At 46.3% G+C, this 18,225-nt stretch overlaps 1 protein-coding gene across 1 annotated transcript in view; it reads right to left on the bottom strand.

Moving 5' to 3' along the window:
- Positions 1-5,107, bottom strand: part of LOC110334618 (acyl-CoA desaturase 4) — a 12,078-nt gene extending 6,971 nt beyond the window's left edge. Inside the window, exons 1-3 of the mRNA XM_021216427.2 lie at positions 5,078-5,107; positions 4,313-4,580; positions 905-1,035 (exon numbers count right to left, since the gene is read on the bottom strand). Coding sequence (XP_021072086.1) covers positions 905-1,035; positions 4,313-4,580; positions 5,078-5,101 — 423 coding nt within the window. The 5' untranslated portion in view covers positions 5,102-5,107. The remainder of the gene's footprint in view (positions 1-904; positions 1,036-4,312; positions 4,581-5,077) is intronic.
- Positions 5,108-18,225: the final 13,118 nt, after the last annotated feature.

The raw sequence follows: 18,225 nt of genomic DNA, 5'->3' as shown, positions 1-18,225 counted from the left end.
AAAAAAAAAAAAAAGAAGAAGAAGGTACAGGGATAGCCATCCTGATGCCTTTACAAATGTCAGCTTACCCAGCCCAGTGTCAGGGCCAGGGTGTAACTCATGATCCTCGTCCCTCTCCCAAGCACCCTCTGGTTTATTTGCGACTCTTTCTATCCTTTCAAAACTGCACCAATGTCTCTTTTTGGTTTTGTCCCACCAGGACATCAGGAGCCTTTGAGGAATAAGTTGTTGGGTAGAGATGATTGGCACATGAGGTAAGCATCTCAAGCCAAGACAGAGGGGCTGGTCTGATGTCCTCTTACTGCAGGGTAAGCCCCATGCCATGAACCATCCCGAGTTCACTGCTGAAGTCTAACGGCAATAACAGGTCCCTATTACTTTTCGCTGTCCTGGAGCTCACCCTATAGACCAGGCTGGCCTCGAACTTGGAAATCCACCTGCCTCTGCCTCCCAAGTGCTGGGATTAAAGGCATGCGCCACCACCACCCAGCTTTTTTCTGTTTTCTAACTTTTTGTCTCAGCAAACGTCAACCGTTGACTTGCCCAGCATGGCAGTCACACGTAGACCACAGTGTTTGTTTACCTGTCCAACCTCTTAGTGACCACTTGCAAAATGGGGCTTGATTTCTTAGGGAAAATATTTTGAGGATTTAATGAGTTCATCTATGTCACAAACACTAGTGACGTGTAACATGGGGACCTTGAGGAAAACAGTGACCCTATAACCAGAGAGTCTTCCAATGAACTGTTTCCCATCCCAGTGACACGCAGACTCTGTGAACCTCAGCACCAAGCATGCGTTTGTGGTGGCCATCCTGTTGGCTCCTCTTGAGGTGCTGACTTGCTTCACACTGCACCCAGCCCTCACAGAGTAGACACGGAGCCTCTATGAGCATCCTCTTACCTGGAACGCCATGGTGTTGGCCATGATGAGGAAGATGCGTAGGGGTAGCCTTGCTTTATAGGTTCGGTGGCTCCACAGGCGATGAGCTCCGGCTGTGATGCCCAAACCGGCAACCACATTGTAGAATACTCCTGTCAGGAGACAGTGGGAGAGTCACCAACCATTGCTGGTCCTGTCGGGCCAAGGGTGTGAGGACCCTTGGCTGACTCTCTAGTCTGCTGCTTCTTCAGAGGTTAGTGAGAACCCTTTCCCAGAACCCTGAGATGCCTTGGTTTTGGTTTTGGGTTTGTTGTTGTTGTTGTTGTTGTTTTTTAAGATTTATTTATTTGAAGTATATGAGTACACTGTGGCCATTTTCAGACACATCAGAAGAGGGCATCAGATCCCATTACAGATGGTTGTGAGCCACCATGTGGTTGCTGGGAATTAAACTCAGGATCTCTGGAAGAGAAACCAGTGTTCTTAACCACTGTGCCATCTCTCTAGCCTATGCCTTGGTCTTCATATCTTGTGGCTTTGAACACTTGAATAGTTACATTATGTAATCTGTCTATCTGTCTGTCTATCTATCTATCTATCTATCTAGAGATGGAAGTAAGCTAAGAAGCCCCAGAAATCAAGGCAGACAACTGTCTGTCTGCAGGGGGCAGTACCCTGAGATTATCAACCATGACCTTCCTCTGATCTAAGTTGTTCAGGGCCACAGATTAGCCCTAAGTGGCTTGAAAAATAGCAGCCAGAGCAATTTGGTTCAATCAATTACAACAACCTCCAAATTTTAAGAGATCCCAGGCCTGTGCCAATTCACCAGCTGGACCATTTTGATATGATGGCACACACATGCTTGTATCAGGGTGAGTCAGCCCTGCACAGAACTACATTCTTACTGTGGGCTTGAGCCTTACCAAGAATATTAATATTTTCATAATCACTGTACACCCTGGGTGTGATTCTGCTGCATCTCGAAGAATTAGATCATAAAGGAGGGCTAAGTGTTTTCCCAGAGTCATGTTATAGCCAGGGCTGAAGCCTGGTTTCCTGTAAATAAGGCACTGGTCCAGCCCCAAGATCTTTGCTGAGATCTCAAACCTCTCCTCTGCCATGTCTCTCTGTCAATCTGGATGCTCACTGCCAGTACAAAACTGGGTAAGACTTAAGCTGGCAGCTGGTGGTGCCTATATTAGGGTGAGTCATCTCTGTTACCTTTGTATCCTGGACTAAGGATGGGTGCCATATTCTACCTCACTCTCTTGAAGTCAAAGGCTTGGGAGGTGCAGCTGTTATAAGAGAAGGAAACAGACTTGCTCTGTCCCCTGACTAAGGCTGTGCGGGTGAGGGCTTAGAGGTCGAGACATTCAACCATGCTTCGCTCCTATGGGAGGCTGAAAACGATGGCCCCTGGGAGGCCACAGAGCATAGTTCAGCTTGAAGTCAAAAATACATTGTATAAACTCTCTTGTGTTCTTCTAGAGCGAGAAGTAACAGTTTCCCAAACAGCATCTCCCCTCTCCTGCCCCATACCATTCCTTTTTGTGCTTCCCACAAAGACCACAGAGCCAGTGTGCAGGCAGGGAAGGTTCTGCCCACATTCTCTCTGAGCTGGGGCCAGACCCAAGTGATTTTCTGCTTCTGGTTGTATTTATATTGAGCCCTTCCCACGTATCTGATCTGACCCTGAACCACAGGGGAGCCAGGATTCTGCAATCACAGGAGAAAAGAAAGAGCTTTGGCCAAATCAGAGGCCCTTAGTGGAACATCCAAAAGTGTCCGTTTTATATCACAGGTGTCTCTAGGACATTGGCTTTGAAAACAAGGGAATTGAGACAAGAGACCTAATACTGTGCAGCCTCTTTCTCAACCCCATGACTGTCAAATAGACATCTCAGTTCGAATAGATGGCTCAGTTCAAATAGGTTAGTCCCATGACATCCAGACAAGGTCTGTTTGTGTCCAAGGTATATTAAGCAACATCTTTTAGCACTGTTCTAAGAAGTGAGCTGGAGGGGTTTCCTCTTTTAGCACTTCTTGTCAGTGCCCCCGCAGGGCAGAAGGCTCCAGAGTATCCAAGTTAGGAGAATACTGGAAAAGCACACAGCTCACCCAAGGACCATGACATGGCCTTCCTAATCACAGCAAGCTCTGTTGCCCCCCATTTGGTACCTGGAAAAACCGTAGTCCTGAAAAAAAAAAAGGAGTTTTTCCTCAGTTGTATTTTCCCTGGCACCTACAGAACTTTTAAGGTAACGCAGAGCTCACCTGCTGCAGGTACTAAGAGACAGAGAGGGCAGGGGTGGCCAACACCTGTAGCAGCCAACTTCTACATCACTATCCTCTAGAAGCAGCTATCAGAAAGTCTTCTGTTCTCCAGAGAGCGATCCCTGGCTCATCATTCCTCAGAAGGCAGCAAAGAGCCCTGCACTGCCAAGTCCCCTCCTCTCATCTTGACTTAAGAATTGGGAGTCAGAGGCGAGTCTACCTGAAAGCACACATGTGGGTCCAGGAACCAGCCCTGCATCAGCGCACATCCTCAGATCCCCAAGGAGATAGGTAAGAGACACAGTGACAACCTTCTTCCTTACTACAATAGCCTGAAGGCCAGGGTTTCTCAGTCTCTGAGCCTGGCTATTTGGGGCAAGGGGAAGTGGAGGTGGGGAGGAAACAGCAGAAGGTTCTGGGCCCTTTGTCCTGCATGGTCTCCAGAGACAGGAGCAGGAACTGACTGGCCAGGGAATGAATGGAATGTCACCCAATTCTGAACCTTTGGTGTGTGTGTGTGTGTGTGTGTGTGTGTGTGTGTGTGTGTGTGTGTGTGTGTGTGATTTTAAGAACATCTTGCTGACTGACAGGACTGACCTGGAGCAGCAGAACTCTATACACCGGTGTACTTGAACCATGTGGGGAGCCTGCCACATCTTTCTCTGGGGCAAACAAGCCTGTCCCAGTCAGAATCACATACAAATATTTTTTTGTTGGTAACCCCTCTTTATTCCTTCCTCTCCAGTGATCACCTCTGAATAATCTCCCTTTACTCCGTCTCCTGACTAAGCAAATGACCCCTCATCAAGTCCCCATGCCTCTCAGCAAGGGCCCTAGTTTTCCTGTGGCAGGCAATGCTAAGTCAGGAAGCTTTTTGGATAGAAAAGCTCTTTAGGAGACTGTCAATCCTTTGTCATACAGTTATCCCTCCATCCTTCATAAGCTTCAGCATCCAAGTTAAAGAACCCCCAGAACTGACACTCTTGCACCCCAATCCCACGAGGCTCTGCTCCCCGTCTAGTTATCAGTATCTCAGAAAGTGGAGAGAAAATGTGAAAAAATGTAGACAGAATCAGAGTCTACCTTATTAAAGAGTCGGGGTGGGGGAGATATGTGGGGTGCTAGCCCAGGACGGAGGGTTTGGGAGATTACCCAAGAGCCAGGTGTAGACCTTGCAGGAGGGAACCAGTGTGATCCCATACAAAGCTCCCACATGCAGCAGGGCCATGAAGATGATGTTCTTCCAGACATACTCCAGCTTGGGCGGGGGCCCCTCCTCATCCTGGTAGGTGGGGTCATACAGATCATCTTTTATTTCAGGACGGATGTCTTCTGCCTGGAGGGGCATCTTCTCTTCTCCATCCTGCTGTCTCCAGGAGTGGGGTTCCATGGTGTTGGTAGTGCTACACCTGCTGGAGATCTTCAACAGGAGGGAGTGAAAATCAAGAGCAGGTACACAGGACAGTGTGTGTGTGTGGGGGGGGGTCCTCCTGTAATACAGCCAAGGCAGGAGAGGCAGAAACCCCAGTGCCCTGATCATAGGAAGACAGAGTACAGATGTACTAGATGGAGCAGAGAAAACGTCCCAGAAACTACCTAGAATGTGTTGACAATAAAACCTCACAGTGAAGGGGAAGGAGGGGAAATCAAACATTTGTACCTCAAGCAACATACAAAGGAAAACGCACGTGCGTGCAGAAAGGTATTGGCAGGACGGAAGTTTTCTTCCCTTTAAAGTCAACTGGCAAAATAAACGCCCCATCCCTCACTTGAAGGTCATACAAATCCAAAAAGATATCCGAGATGCCTCTGTAGCTGTCAGCTCTGGTCTCTCCCCAGTCAGCGCAGTCCCACCTGGTACCAAAGAGCCTCTGCCATGCGGGGGGGGGGGGGGGGGGGCACTGGTGGAAAGCTGACCTCTTGTGGCAAGTGGGCCATCATCTTGCTCCTTGGAGGCCTGGGTCCTCCTGAAGGCAGAGAGAGCAGGGTCCAGGTCGGCCGCCACTGAGGATTGGTGAATCGTCGAGTCCAGAGCTCACTGTGCACTGTGTGTGCTGCGCTGGTGCCTGGCTAACTGTGCAGTTGTCACCACTCAGTCCTGACAACAAGTGTCCCAACACTCCGTGTTGTTGTTTCTAGGCACGGGATTTAAAGGGTATGTAGGGCTGGCACTTGGTGACTGTGTCTGGTATTTATTCAGACACTGAGCTTCATGACTGCCAGCAAGGGATAAAGAATTCAGAGCTGGCTAGTCAAGGCAGCCCCATGAGGAGATAAAGGCTGAAGGCGAGAGAGGAGGAGGACAGCCAGCAAAGCCCACACTCACCTAAGGCAAGGCTGTGGGATGCTGCACACACTAAGAGAGAGCCACCTTTGTCCCCATTCCTAGACGGACAGAGTATTCTCAGCATTCTGGCAAGCTTTGAACAGGGGGATTTGTTACTCTCTTGTCTTCCTGGCTCTGGCATCCAGAAATCTGCTATCTCGCTGGTAGACAGCCCTTTGTGCCAATCTCCTCCGTCTCGTCTCTGTGGACCCTGGGTCTCTGCCAGCATCTTGACTGGAGGAAGCTGGGGTCCAGTTCTCAAGCTTCATAAAGGGCAGAAAATGTCCTCAAAATGGGAGAAGACGGAATCTGGGGGATGAAAGTCAAGTCCAAGCCCAGGACTAGCACAGGTGCTTGGCAAATGTGTCCAATTGGGGCAGTTGCACAGTGGGGACAGCTCATCGGTGTCCACCACCATTCCACCTGCTCTTTCCACTCACCGGGTGTGGTGGGGGTAGTGGGGCCTGGCCTCTGCCCCAGATCTGGAGACAAGAGCAGGTGCATAGCCCTCCTTCTTACTTAGCATTGAGCCAGTGGTGGCTCTTCTCCACCCACCTGCCCAGGATGTTCAGCAGAATCACAGAATGCTCTGACCAGCTGACATACACAGTCACACGCACAGGGCTGAGTGTCTGAGCCCACGCTCAGTCACAGGACTCATTTCACAGGGGACAACCACCTCCAGACATTAGCATTTAATTCCTTCCCTATGTTCCTGCCCCCGGAACATCTGCTGCAGAAAGAGTGGTCTGAAGATAATTCCGTCGGGTTGGGATTTGGGAGTCCTCTATAAGGAAAAGTGGGAACCTCAGACATGTGTTCACAGGCAGCAGAGATGCAAATGTTTGCCTGTGAAATAAGAAGAGTGTGTAGGTATTGAGTGATTTTTTTTTTAAGCTAACACTAAAGCTTTTTTAAAAGTCTCCCCGTGACCCGTGACCTGTGGTTTTAAAGAGGAGGAAGTTGAGATATAGAGATCAGAATAATTTGCCTGTGGTCCCAGGAGCCAGTGACTCACAGAGCTGGTAACTGATCACAGTAGGTAAGATGCCAGAGCCCAGGCTCAGACCCTGCTCGGAAACGATGCTGGCCTAGAGTCCCAAGACAAAATGACTTCACAAGCCATCTTCAGTAGCTTCACGGCAGGGCAAGGAAGCTCAAACTGCAGGGATTTGCTTCCACTAGGTCTCCTGAGACAGATGTCTCCCCTGTACCCCACCCCCAGAGGAGACTATATGAGGGCAAGCATGACCAACTTCTCCCTCTGTGAAAGCTTCCTTGGCTCCTCCATCCTCTTCCCCCCTCATCAAACAGCGAGGGACCCCACAGCCCTTTTGGCTCCCCACATACATTGCTTTGCTTTGATCCCACAATTTTATTTTAACAGCCATATTGAGAATTGCTTGCACTGGGCATGGTGGTGTACGTTTTTCATCCCAGCACTTGGGAGGCAGAGGCAGTTGGATCTCTATGAGTTTGAGGCCAGTCTGGTCTACCAAGCAAGTTCCAGGACAGCCAGGACTACAGACAGAAACCTTGTTTGGAAAAGCAAACAAACAATGGTTTGCAAGTCCATTTCACAGGTAAACCATAAACCTTCCTCATGGCAGGAACCCTGCCTGACCTTTCCTTGGTTTCTCTAGTGCATTATGGAACTTCTTACAGACATTAATTATTCAGTGATCACTTCCCAGAGAAGAGAGATGAGTTACGGGATATGAGGAGGGACCAGTGGGGACCGTGATTTGCTTGAAATGAGATTCATAAATGCGAACTGGAGGAACCTCCTACCAAAGTTGTAAAAGTAGGCATGGCATTATCTAGTGCTGGCTAGGAAGCAGAGAAATGGAGACTCGAAGGGCGCTTATGAGCCTGGAAGTTGCCCAACAGTTCTGAAGAACAATCTATCGGCACCCAATAAAATCAAATGTGTACATCTGTCATCCAGAAATTTCTACTCCCGAGAAACTGTTTTCTTCAGTGACTTTTTCAGGGCAGATTTTTGTGTCTTTTTTTTTTTGTGTACTTCTGGCTCTATGGGGTCAGTGCTCTACCGCTGAGCTACATTCCCCAGCCCTGTGTTGTTTCTTGAAAGGTTTCACTATGTAGCTCAGGCTGGCTTGAAACATCGAACCCCTCTGCCTCAGCTAGAGTAGCTGGGAATTTCATGGGTTTTATTTTAAGGAAAGAGCCTTTCGACACTCCAACACACAGTTGGAGATAGATGATCAGCAATTAGGTCAGACGACTCAGTGTCACATGTCGTCAGGCCTGTGCTCTAATCCCAGCATTTGGGAGGCTGAAGGAGGATGATCAACTTGAGGACATCCTGGGTGATGAAGCCAGACTCTGTTTCAAAAACAAACATTAAAATCCTCTTCAGCACTTGGGAGGCTGTGGCAGTTGGGTTTCTATGACTTTGAGGCCAGCCCGGTCTACTCAATGAGTTCCCAGCCAGTCAGAGCTACATAGCGAGAATCTATCACAAAACAACAACAAACAAAACCCGTTTTCAGCATATTTACACCAAGGTCTAAGCTAAAAATTCTCACACACTGAAGGATGTTCTCAGTGAGGAAAGAGAACACTTGAACCTAGAGTCTGCATGTGTACGTTTTGGAAGATCTCTACAATCCCCATCCTTCTTTTTCAAGAACACTGAACTAAAATAAGCCAGGGTCTGTAAAAAGAGCAGGACCTCAGACCTGGGTTTGAGTATGACCCAGTCATACAGCCTACAGCCTTGTAGGGTGGGGATGGACCTCAGACCTGGGTTTGTGTATGACCCAGTCATACAGCCTACAGCCTTGTAGGGTGGGGATGGACCTCAGACCTGGGTTTGTGTATGACCCAGTCATACACAACCTTGTAGGGTAGGGAGGCCATCTTCAGAATGCGGGATCTTTGTGGGAACCTGTGAGCTACTCAGGTACACAAAGGGCAGGTAAAGGACATCTGATCTGAACTGAAAGTTCCTTGGCTCATTTTATACATGCATTTTCAGTTTTTCACCTAACACATGGAAGTCAGACAACCATGGAGGGCAGAAGCACCGGGCAATGGAGACACATAGGCTAAGTTAATTATTCATCAAAGTTTAAAAAAAATCAACTAGGGACTGGGCACATAGCTCAGTGGATAAACATGAGGACCTAAGTCCAGACCTCCAGCACCCACATACAAAACAAGAAGTGATAGGGCAGGCCTCTAATCCCAGGCCACGAAAGCCTGGGAAAGAGGGAGAGGGATGCTGGGGTGTGTGGCCTGCCAGCCAAGCAAGCCAATCTGTGAGCACCAGGCTCAGTAAAAGACTGTCTCAAAACCAAGGTGAAGGGCAGGCAAGGAAGAGTACCTGACATCGACCTCTGGCTTCAGCACACATGTGTATTATACCTGCATAGAGCGCTCATGTGGGCACACACACAAATACACACACATTCACACACACATACTCATATACACACACGCAAACTCACACACACTCATACACACACACTCACACACACATTTACACATGGACACACACACTCATATATACACACACACAGACACACATGCACACAGACACACACGCACAGACACCTTTTCACTTCCCTTTGTCCCCCTCCCTGGGGATAAAGGACAAAGGTACTTTCAGCTATGGCCTTTTATACATGATATTACCCTTGACTTATGAAATCTACAATAACTCCCCCTTTCCCTCATTAGCTATGCTATTGGCTCTGATTGAAAGGAAGCCTATGACATAAGCAAGGAAACTGGAAGACAAAGTTAGAAGGATGCTGGCAGGCCAGACGTGCTCACACATCCACTGCACAGTATCGGACAGTGGAGAGCGTGATCTTATTTTAGTTAAGTTCAAAAGAAGCATTGAACTCAGGCCCTTGTCTGACATCACACTTTACCTACTGTCTCTCCAGTCTTATTTCACTTTTTTTTTCTTTGTTTTTTTTGACACAGGGCTTCTCTGTGCAGTCCCGGCTGTCCTGGAACTTGCTCTGCAGATCAGACTGGCCTTGAACTCACAGAAATCCACCTGCCTCTGCTTTCCCAGTGCTGGGATTAAAGGTGTGCACCGCCACTGCTTAGGTCCTTTCACTTTCCTGATAGTCTCTTTTGGAAGCATAAATATTTCAAGTTTTAATGAAGCACAAATTATCCAATTTTTCTTTCCATACTCACATCCTGCCTTTGGCTTTGACCTACACAATTCTCTGTGATACAACAAAGCAAAAATGGACTTTAAATTTTAATTATGTTAAAGTTGTGTTTATTTTTAGTTTATGAGTATGAGTGTTTCCTCACATGTATGTCTATGCACTACATGTGTGTACAGTGTGCATGGAGGCCGAAAGAATGCACAGGATCCTTTGGAACTGGAGTTACAGATGGTTATGAACTGTTACATGGGTGCTAGAAACCAAACTCCAGGCTTTTCCAAGAGAAACAAGTGTTCTTAACCACAAAGTCATCGCTCCAGCCTTTAATTTGGGTGGAGGGGATGGACTGGGTTTGTGCACACCATGGTGCATGTGTGGGGATCAGAGGACAGCCTTCTTTATGAAGACAGTCCTCTCCTTCCCCCTGGCTGTGGGTTCCAGGGATCAAACTCAGGTTATCAAGCTTGTGTGGCCTCTGCCCACTGAGCCATCTCATTGGCCCAATAAGGAATATTTAATAGTTTGGAAGAAAGAGCTGGGATTCAAAAGTTCTCAATAGTTTCCAACATTAGGATGAAAAGATAACAGGAATACTTTTAATGTTCAGAATATTCATTTAAAAATCATGGAATGGAGAAGACCCAGGGTAACTGTTTGCATGAAGAAAGGCAACCATGAACTTATTAAATGCGCGGTAGCAAGTGTCCAGAAGATTGCTTTTAAAAAGTGATGTGTCTGGCCAGAGAAATGACTCAACAGTTAAGAGCACTCTCTGTTCTTGCAGGGGACCCGGCAGAGCCAAGGCCACATTCATTAGTATTTGCCCTGTAATCAGGGACGTCTTTAATAATTGAGAGGCTGCCAACCTCAGAACTGCATAAAATATTTCTAACTCACTTGAAAGCTCAAATGTTATTACTTGAATACCGAAGCAAGGAACTTTGCTGTCGGGAGCCGACTCTTAGCAGAAAGCAGCTATCATCTCTGCAGCCATCTCGGGCTATTTACTTACAGGTGGTACTTTTCCACCTTGATGAGAGACTTGTTTTCCTAGCATGATATTTTTGCAAGAAGCCCATCACAGCTGAACACACTCTGATAGCATCTTGTTTTTCTCCCAGACATCCTGGACCTGTGGCTAAGTGTCTCCAGTTGCACTCCCCAGTGAGTGCGTGTATATCCATAGTTGCCTTCCAATAATTGAGACTTGATCCTTGATCAGATAGCCTGTCTTGTCTCCATTCTTCGAGTCTCTTGTCCCTCAGTCCCCACACTCTCTCTCTCTCTCCCTCTCTTGCAGACCCCATTGATTGACCCTCTGACCCTTGGACCAGGTCACTTTTGTGTTACCAAGGGCTAGATGCAATGGAGCCCTCTGTGGACCAGAACCTCTGAAGCCAGATTCCCACATAAAATTGCATCATGTAAGCTGACTTCCTCAGCCACTTGGTTATTGGGATGGACTAACAGACTAGCTGTCAGTCATTCTTTCAAGTAACAAGGATGTTATGTCTTAGTCACTGTTCTATTGCTGTGAGGAGACACCATGACTAAGGGAACTCGTAAAAGAAGTCATTTCATTGGGGCTGGCTTACATTTTCAGAGGGTTAGCTCATTATTATCATGGTAGGGAGCATGATGGCATGCAGGCAGACATGGTGATGAAGAAGCAGCTAAGAGCTACATCCTGATTCATTGAGGGTGGATGTACAGGACAGGACCTGGTGTGGGCTTTTGAAATATCAAAACCAAAACCCACCCTTCAATGACATACTTCCTCCAATATGACCACACCTCCTAACCCTTCTAATTCTTTTAAAAGAGTTCTGCTCCTTGGTAACTAAGCATTCAGTATATGATCCTATGGGGATTATTCTTATTCAGAGAGAGTTGATTCAGTTAATAAGTAATGGCCTTACACCCTTGAATGGTCTGTACGTGAAACAGAAAACCTTCATGTACACCTCAGTTTTCTGACACAGACTTTTTAAAAGTTGTCTTGTAAAGGTTAAAGACTGAAGTCCCTTAATGAAGTTTACTTCTTTAATGAAGACCATCAGAAATGTAATTGAATCCTCAGTGCGTGGCAGCGAGGAAATCAGCACAAATACTCTGATGCTGCTGCCTTCGTCTTGTTACAACAGATTTTACCCACTATTGCTTTGGTTACATCAAATGTCAATATTTGTTGGTTGTGCTGGCTTGTGTTATGTCAACTTGGCACAGGATAAAGTCATCAAAGAGTAGGCAGCCTCAATTGAGAAAAATACCTCCCTACGACACAGCTGTCCAAAAGTCTATAGAGCATTTTCTTAAATAGTGACTGATTGGGGATGGCACAGTCCATTGTGGGTGGTGTCATCCCCTAGGCTATGGCTCTGGGTGCTATAAAAGAGCAGAACAAGCAATCCAGGAGGAACAAGACAGTAGGTAAGCAGCATCTTGTATGGGCTCTGCATCAGCTCCTTCCTCCAGGACCCTGCCCTGTTTAAGTTCCTCCTTGACTTCCTTGGATGATGAACAGTGATGAGGAAGTATAAGCCAAAGAACCCTTTCTTCCCCAAGTTGCTTTGGTCATGGTGTCTATCACAGCTATAGTGACCCTAAGATAGTGTTGAAAGGGGACAAGGGTCCCGTAATATTGTAAGAGTCGTTTTGGCCTCATGACTGTCCTTAACTTACCTTAGGTTGATTTCAGGGGTGATATATAACTCGTTGAAAACCTCTGCATTAATTTATTTTCTCCCCAAACTATGAAGTTCGTAAAGAATGGAACTGGTATTTGAAACTAAGTTTGAATGATTCTTAATTCTCTATTTTGCCACAGTATATTAAATAAGTGATAAGGGTAGAAAATATGATGAAAATTTTACTAAAATTATACTGAAATTGCTACTGTAGGACTAGTTATAACTGCAGGCCACAGAGGCTACGATTATGAGGTTGGGTTCTTTAAGAGTGCTGGACCCTGAATTCCATCCATAACATTGCTAGAAAATAGACAATCATTAGTGGGCATCAAGTATGTCTACACACTTTAGGTACAACTATTAAAGATCATAAAGACAATTTAAGCTGATTTATTTAAAATCATGATGGTGAGCCTGGAGAGATGGCTCAGTGGTTAAGAGTAATTGTTGATCTTGGAGAGAACTCCAGCTGAGTTCCCAAAACCCACAGAAAGATAACAAGTCTGTAACTCCAGTTCCAGAGGATCATATGCCCTCTTTTGGACATCTTGAGTATTGCATGTGCTTAGATAGATAGATAGATAGATAGATAGATAGATAGATAGATAGATAGATAGATAGAGATAGAGATACAGATATAGATACAGGTATAGATATACACACACACACACACACAGGCCAATTATATATACACACACATACATATATACACATATATATGCACTGTACTCACATACATGACACAAATTAATAAATATTTAGATATATTACATATACATATACATATATATTCTGGCGTGTTTGAAAACAGCTACAGCATACTCATAATATAAAATCAATAATCTTTAAGGGCTGAAGAGATGGCTCAGCAGTTAAGAGCACTGACTTTTCTTCCAGAGGTCCTGAGTTCAATTCCCAGCAAACACAACCATCTGGTGTGTGTGTGTGTGTGTATGTATGTATATATGTATATGTATGTACATGTACATTTAAAAAGAAAACAAGAACTCACCATGATCAAGATGGTTCTAATGCTGCTACTTTTAGCAATTGATTAGTTTTCCCATAGCAGACCCCAAATTCTTAATGGTACAGTACGTGCTGGGAATTAACAACCAGCAATTCTTCATGATTGAATCTTTAATAGTGGGAGAGACCTGGGTCAACTTGGATGGGAAACCCTGTTCATTAGCAGCATCTACAGACACAAGCCTTGCAGCTAACATGATGATACACCAAATTTACCAAACAGCTCTGAAAGGCTTGGTTCCCCTCTTCCACCACGCAGCTTCCCTGGTTTCATGCAGCCCGAGAAACCATCAGCACACCACCTCCTCAGACCTCTGCCTACCCCTCACCGTCTCTGCCTGACTCACTGCCTGCATGTCTCTTAATAGCAATTAACATTGTTTAAAATGTTATTCGAAGTCAGGCATGGTGGAACATGCTATTAATTCAACCACCTGGGAATGTAGAAGCAGATGGTTCTTTGCGAGTTGGAGGCAAGCCCGATATGCATAATTTGTTCCCGATCAGTCAGGGCTACATAGTGGAAACATGGGGACAGGGGTGGGGAGGGCAGGTAGTTACTTATGGCTTCCTGTGAGCCAGGGAAGTAGAGTCAGAGTAAGAATACAGAGACTGCCAAGTCCTGCCATGTGGAAGGCACAGTGTGACCCAGTTCCCACCCCTGGAACAGAGCCCTCCAGGACGTGGACCTCCACAAGTGCTGATGGTTGCTGTGGGCATGGGTTTGTTTATGTAATAATTTACATAATTTATGTCCCTCCATCAGGAGGTGTTCTCCCTGCCAAGGTTCTCAGGGAATGTCCTCTCTGCCAAAGTTAACGACTCCGTGATAATTAGAAGCAGCAAGAGTCCGAGAGTTGAGGGTGTGTCTCAGCAAAATGGTGAATCCTGTGACCTTCAAGGCAGCCATTAAGGTTGTGGGAAAGAACTCTGAAAACATGAGTTCAAGAATGTATAATTTGGGGAAGGGGGAAACAAACAAACAAAAAAGAATGTATAATCTCTCAACTATGCAAAATATAAGGATGCAATATGAGTCATGAGGGGCTTCATAGACCTAAAAGAGCAGAGACAGCTGCACTATGAGCCAGATTGTCATAAAGATATTAAGGAGGGAGGTAAAGAGATGTGAGGAGTGGTGATTGTAGGGAAAGATCCCATCCAGCTAGTTTATTGTCTATGTTTAAAGGCAGGCACATCTCTGAATTCATTTGCCATGTTTTGAAAAAGATGTACTTTTTTTTTTTTAAGTACTTGGGCTGGAGAGATGGCTCAGTGGTTAAAAGCACTGACTGCTCTTTCAAAGGTCCTGAGTTCAAATCCCAGCAACCACAACCATCTATAATGAGATCTGATGCCCTTTTCTGGTGCTTCTGAAGAGAGCTACAGTGTTTTTAGATATAATAATAAATAAATCTTTAAGCTGGAGGGAGTGGGGCTGACCAGAGCAAGCAGAGATCCTGAATTCAAATTCCCAGCAACCACATGATGGCTCACAACCATCATTAAAGTACAGTGTACTCATATACATAAAATAAATAAATAAAAGCTTTTTTAGAAAGTGTACTTGCTGTCTTCTTTAAGAACCAATGAGTTAAGGTTGCAAAATGCTGATTTATGAGCCAATCAAAAGGGAACCTAGGCAAGTGACTGAACTGATACGTAAATAACAGACCAGGCTTTGGCCTGCAAGAGCGAGCTACTCAGAGAGAACTGCTTGCAGAGTGAGCACAGCCGTTTTAGAATTTTTCTAACAGGAACTGAGCTGTCTGGAGATCTCTAGAGAGCTGTCTCAAACAGAACACAAGCCTAGCAGCTTGTACCCCAGGATCGACTTCAAGTGACTTCTCTTGCCACCCCCAAACACACCTTCCTCGGAACCCCTCTCCAAGCCCAGGCTGGTCTTTGGCAATAGATGCTATTCCAAAGAGTGGGATGTGGGGGATGCTTCAGACATCCAGGAGGGTACCAGAGAAGAAAAGGGAGTGTGCCAGTGAGTCAGATCCACCTCAAGTGCACAGTTCCCCAGTAGTGGGTGAAAAAACAGAAGTAGCTTTCAAAAGGTGACCCTGACAAGGAGAGGCCAGCAGTTCTACCCCCAAGACAAACCCACAGCCCTCACAGGCCTCCAATCCAGCTGTGTCTTTGGATTCCTCTCTCAGTCAGGTAAAGAGAAATCCCATATTTATTCTCTCTCTCTCTCTCTCTCTCTCTCTCTCTCTCTCTCTCTCTCTCTCTCTCTCTCTCTCTCTCTCTGTCACCTATGAACTAGATGGAAGCATCAGGCAGCATTTTTATGGGTAATTTATTTGAAACTGAGCTACTCTAGAGTCTTGAGATCAGGAGACCCCACACACACACACAGCTCAGGGGACCTCAATATTTGGCCTGCCACAGGAATATGAGGCAGTTGTGCAGAAGCAAGGGGGCCAGATGCTGACAAGATGAGGGGTTGGCAGCAGGAGACTAAGCTCAAACTGGGAATTACATAAAGGATGGATGGCTGGATGCCGTTCTCAGCAACATAGAATAATGACCCTGAAGCTTAATGGCTCTGAGTCTGAGGCCAGCGGGTGGGTAAGTCTCTGGAGTCGTCCCTCTGCTGCTGACTGCCACTGAGGTCAAAAGTTCAAGGAGTGTGCATGCCACTCACAGCTGCACCCCTCCATCAGGGTGGTCAGTATGCAGGAGAGCTGGAAGGCACAAAGGCGGGCACTGGTCTCACTATTGTGGATTGTATCCACACCAGAAGAGGGCATCAGATCCCGTTACAGATGCCTGTGAGCCACCATGTGGTAGCTGGGAATTGAACTCAGGATCTCTGGAAGAGCAGTCAGTGCTCTTAACCACTGAGCTATCTCTCCAGCCCCTGGGTTTTTTGTTTTTAATGCTCATTCCCCCCTTTTACTTTTACATTTACATTTATCTACTTCACTCCCCGCCCCACTTTTTTTAGGGGCCAGGGAGATAGCTCAGCTGTTAAGAGCACTTGTTTCTTTTGTAGAGGGTTTGATCCCCAGCACCCATATGGCAGTTCACAACCATCTGTAATTCCAATTCCAGAGGGTTTGACAGCTTCTTCTGGTCTCTTTGAGCACCAGGTACAGACATACATGCAGGCAAAACATCCATATACGTAAAATTAAAGTGAATTAAATATTTAAAGAGCAACACCTTTTTTATACTGTTGGGTCATCTTTGTGTTTGTTCTTTCTCTTTTCCCACATGTTCCTTAAATAGCTTTTAACTTCCTAACAGTCTTTTTTATTTATTTTACTTGCTCTGTAGACCAGGCAGGCCTTGAACTCAGAACTCCACCTTGCTCAGCCTCCTGAGTGCTGGAATGAAAGGTGTGTGCCAGCTTCACTTCCTAACATTCTAAAGTAGTTTTTAACCATCCTCAGTTCCATGATCGTTGGCAATACATTAGCAGGCATTTAAGAAATAGATAAACTCCCAGTCATTGATGACTCACAAAATCAAACCAAAAGGAAATAAACTATTAAAACGGATTCATAACAATCAACAAGACTGAGACAGTAACCAAAAGTTTCCCCAAAAGTCAAAATGTAGGACCAGATTGACTCATTGCTGAGTTTTATCAAATCTTTAAGGAAGAGGTAATACCCGAGCTCCTTAAACTGTTTCATATGGTATACGGAACACTACCAAGTTCATCCTGCCAAGTCTGCATTACCTTGATATGAAAACCGGTTCAGAGCACACACATTTTAAAAAAGAAAATTATCAGCCACTTTTTTCCCCCTGATGAACATGGAGACAGAAAAAAAAGTATTCTCAATGCAATTCTTGCAAGCCAAATTTAAGAGCACGTTAAGAAGATTATGTGTGATTAGTGCCTTTAATCCCAGCAAACTTCGTACAACTCCCACTCCATTGTTAAATATTAACTTCCTGCTCCCAGTCCAAGCTTGCTTCTGTTTCAAGCTTCTTAAGTTGGTGCAGAGGCTGCCCCTGCAGAGTGACTCGAGCTAAAAGCCTGTCATGTGTCCCCCTCCCACCCCGCATCCATTTCACCATTCCAGCATCTGAATGTCTACTCTGCTCCAAAAATACTTTCAGACGTGTCCTTCCTTTTCCTTCCCTGTGCCCCTCACCGGAGTTTTTCAAAGCCTGGATTTAGGCTTCCAGTCCCTGTGGTCTCCTCTGCCACCACAGTAAGTTTCTTAAATATCGAGATTTCCAGACTCTCACCGCCTCCCCTGCATTTTCCCCTCCCACTGTCCACTCCACGCCCCTTCTGGAAAGTTCCTTAACACTTTAATGCTGTGCTCTCCTCTACACCACCACCCAATCTGAGGTCTATTTTGCTAACTCCTAGCGCTCTGCCTCCTGCTCCATAAGCGTTTGCACTACGTAGACGGGGGGGGGGGGGGACAAAAAAACAAAAAACAAACAAAAACGTGTGCTGTTTTGCCAGGGACCACCCTTCCTTGGAGAAAGCTGGCGACCAGAGTCCACGTTCAAGGTCCGGGGNGGGGGGGGGGGGGAAGACGGGCAGGGACTGGGCTAGCCTTGCACAGCCCAAGACGCTGCATCCCTAGGATGCATAGGCTCTTCATAGGCTCCATCCGTGACTGCAAGCAGGTGCACCGGCTAGCTTCAGGAGCGGTGCATCCTGATTGGAGCGGTGCGTCCAGAGCCCGGCGAGGCCGCTGATTGGCTGCGAGGGGTCAGGCGCTGTGGGCCTGGTGAACGCGAGTGACTCTGGGGCCAGTGCTAACCCAGAGTAACCCCGGGAGGGGCCCATACGCCTGCCCCTTCTTTTCCTCGACCTAGCTGGATCTCGCCCCGCAGGCACTGGCAGAGGACCAGGACTGGAAGAAGAGGGTTGCATGC

The sequence above is a fragment of the Mus pahari genome, chromosome 1, assembly GCF_900095145.1.
Source record: "Mus pahari chromosome 1, PAHARI_EIJ_v1.1, whole genome shotgun sequence".
In the NCBI taxonomy this organism is placed as follows: domain Eukaryota; kingdom Metazoa; phylum Chordata; class Mammalia; order Rodentia; family Muridae; genus Mus; species Mus pahari.
Note: the sequence above shows the minus strand (reverse complement) of the source record. Positions and strands in the feature narration are given on the sequence as shown.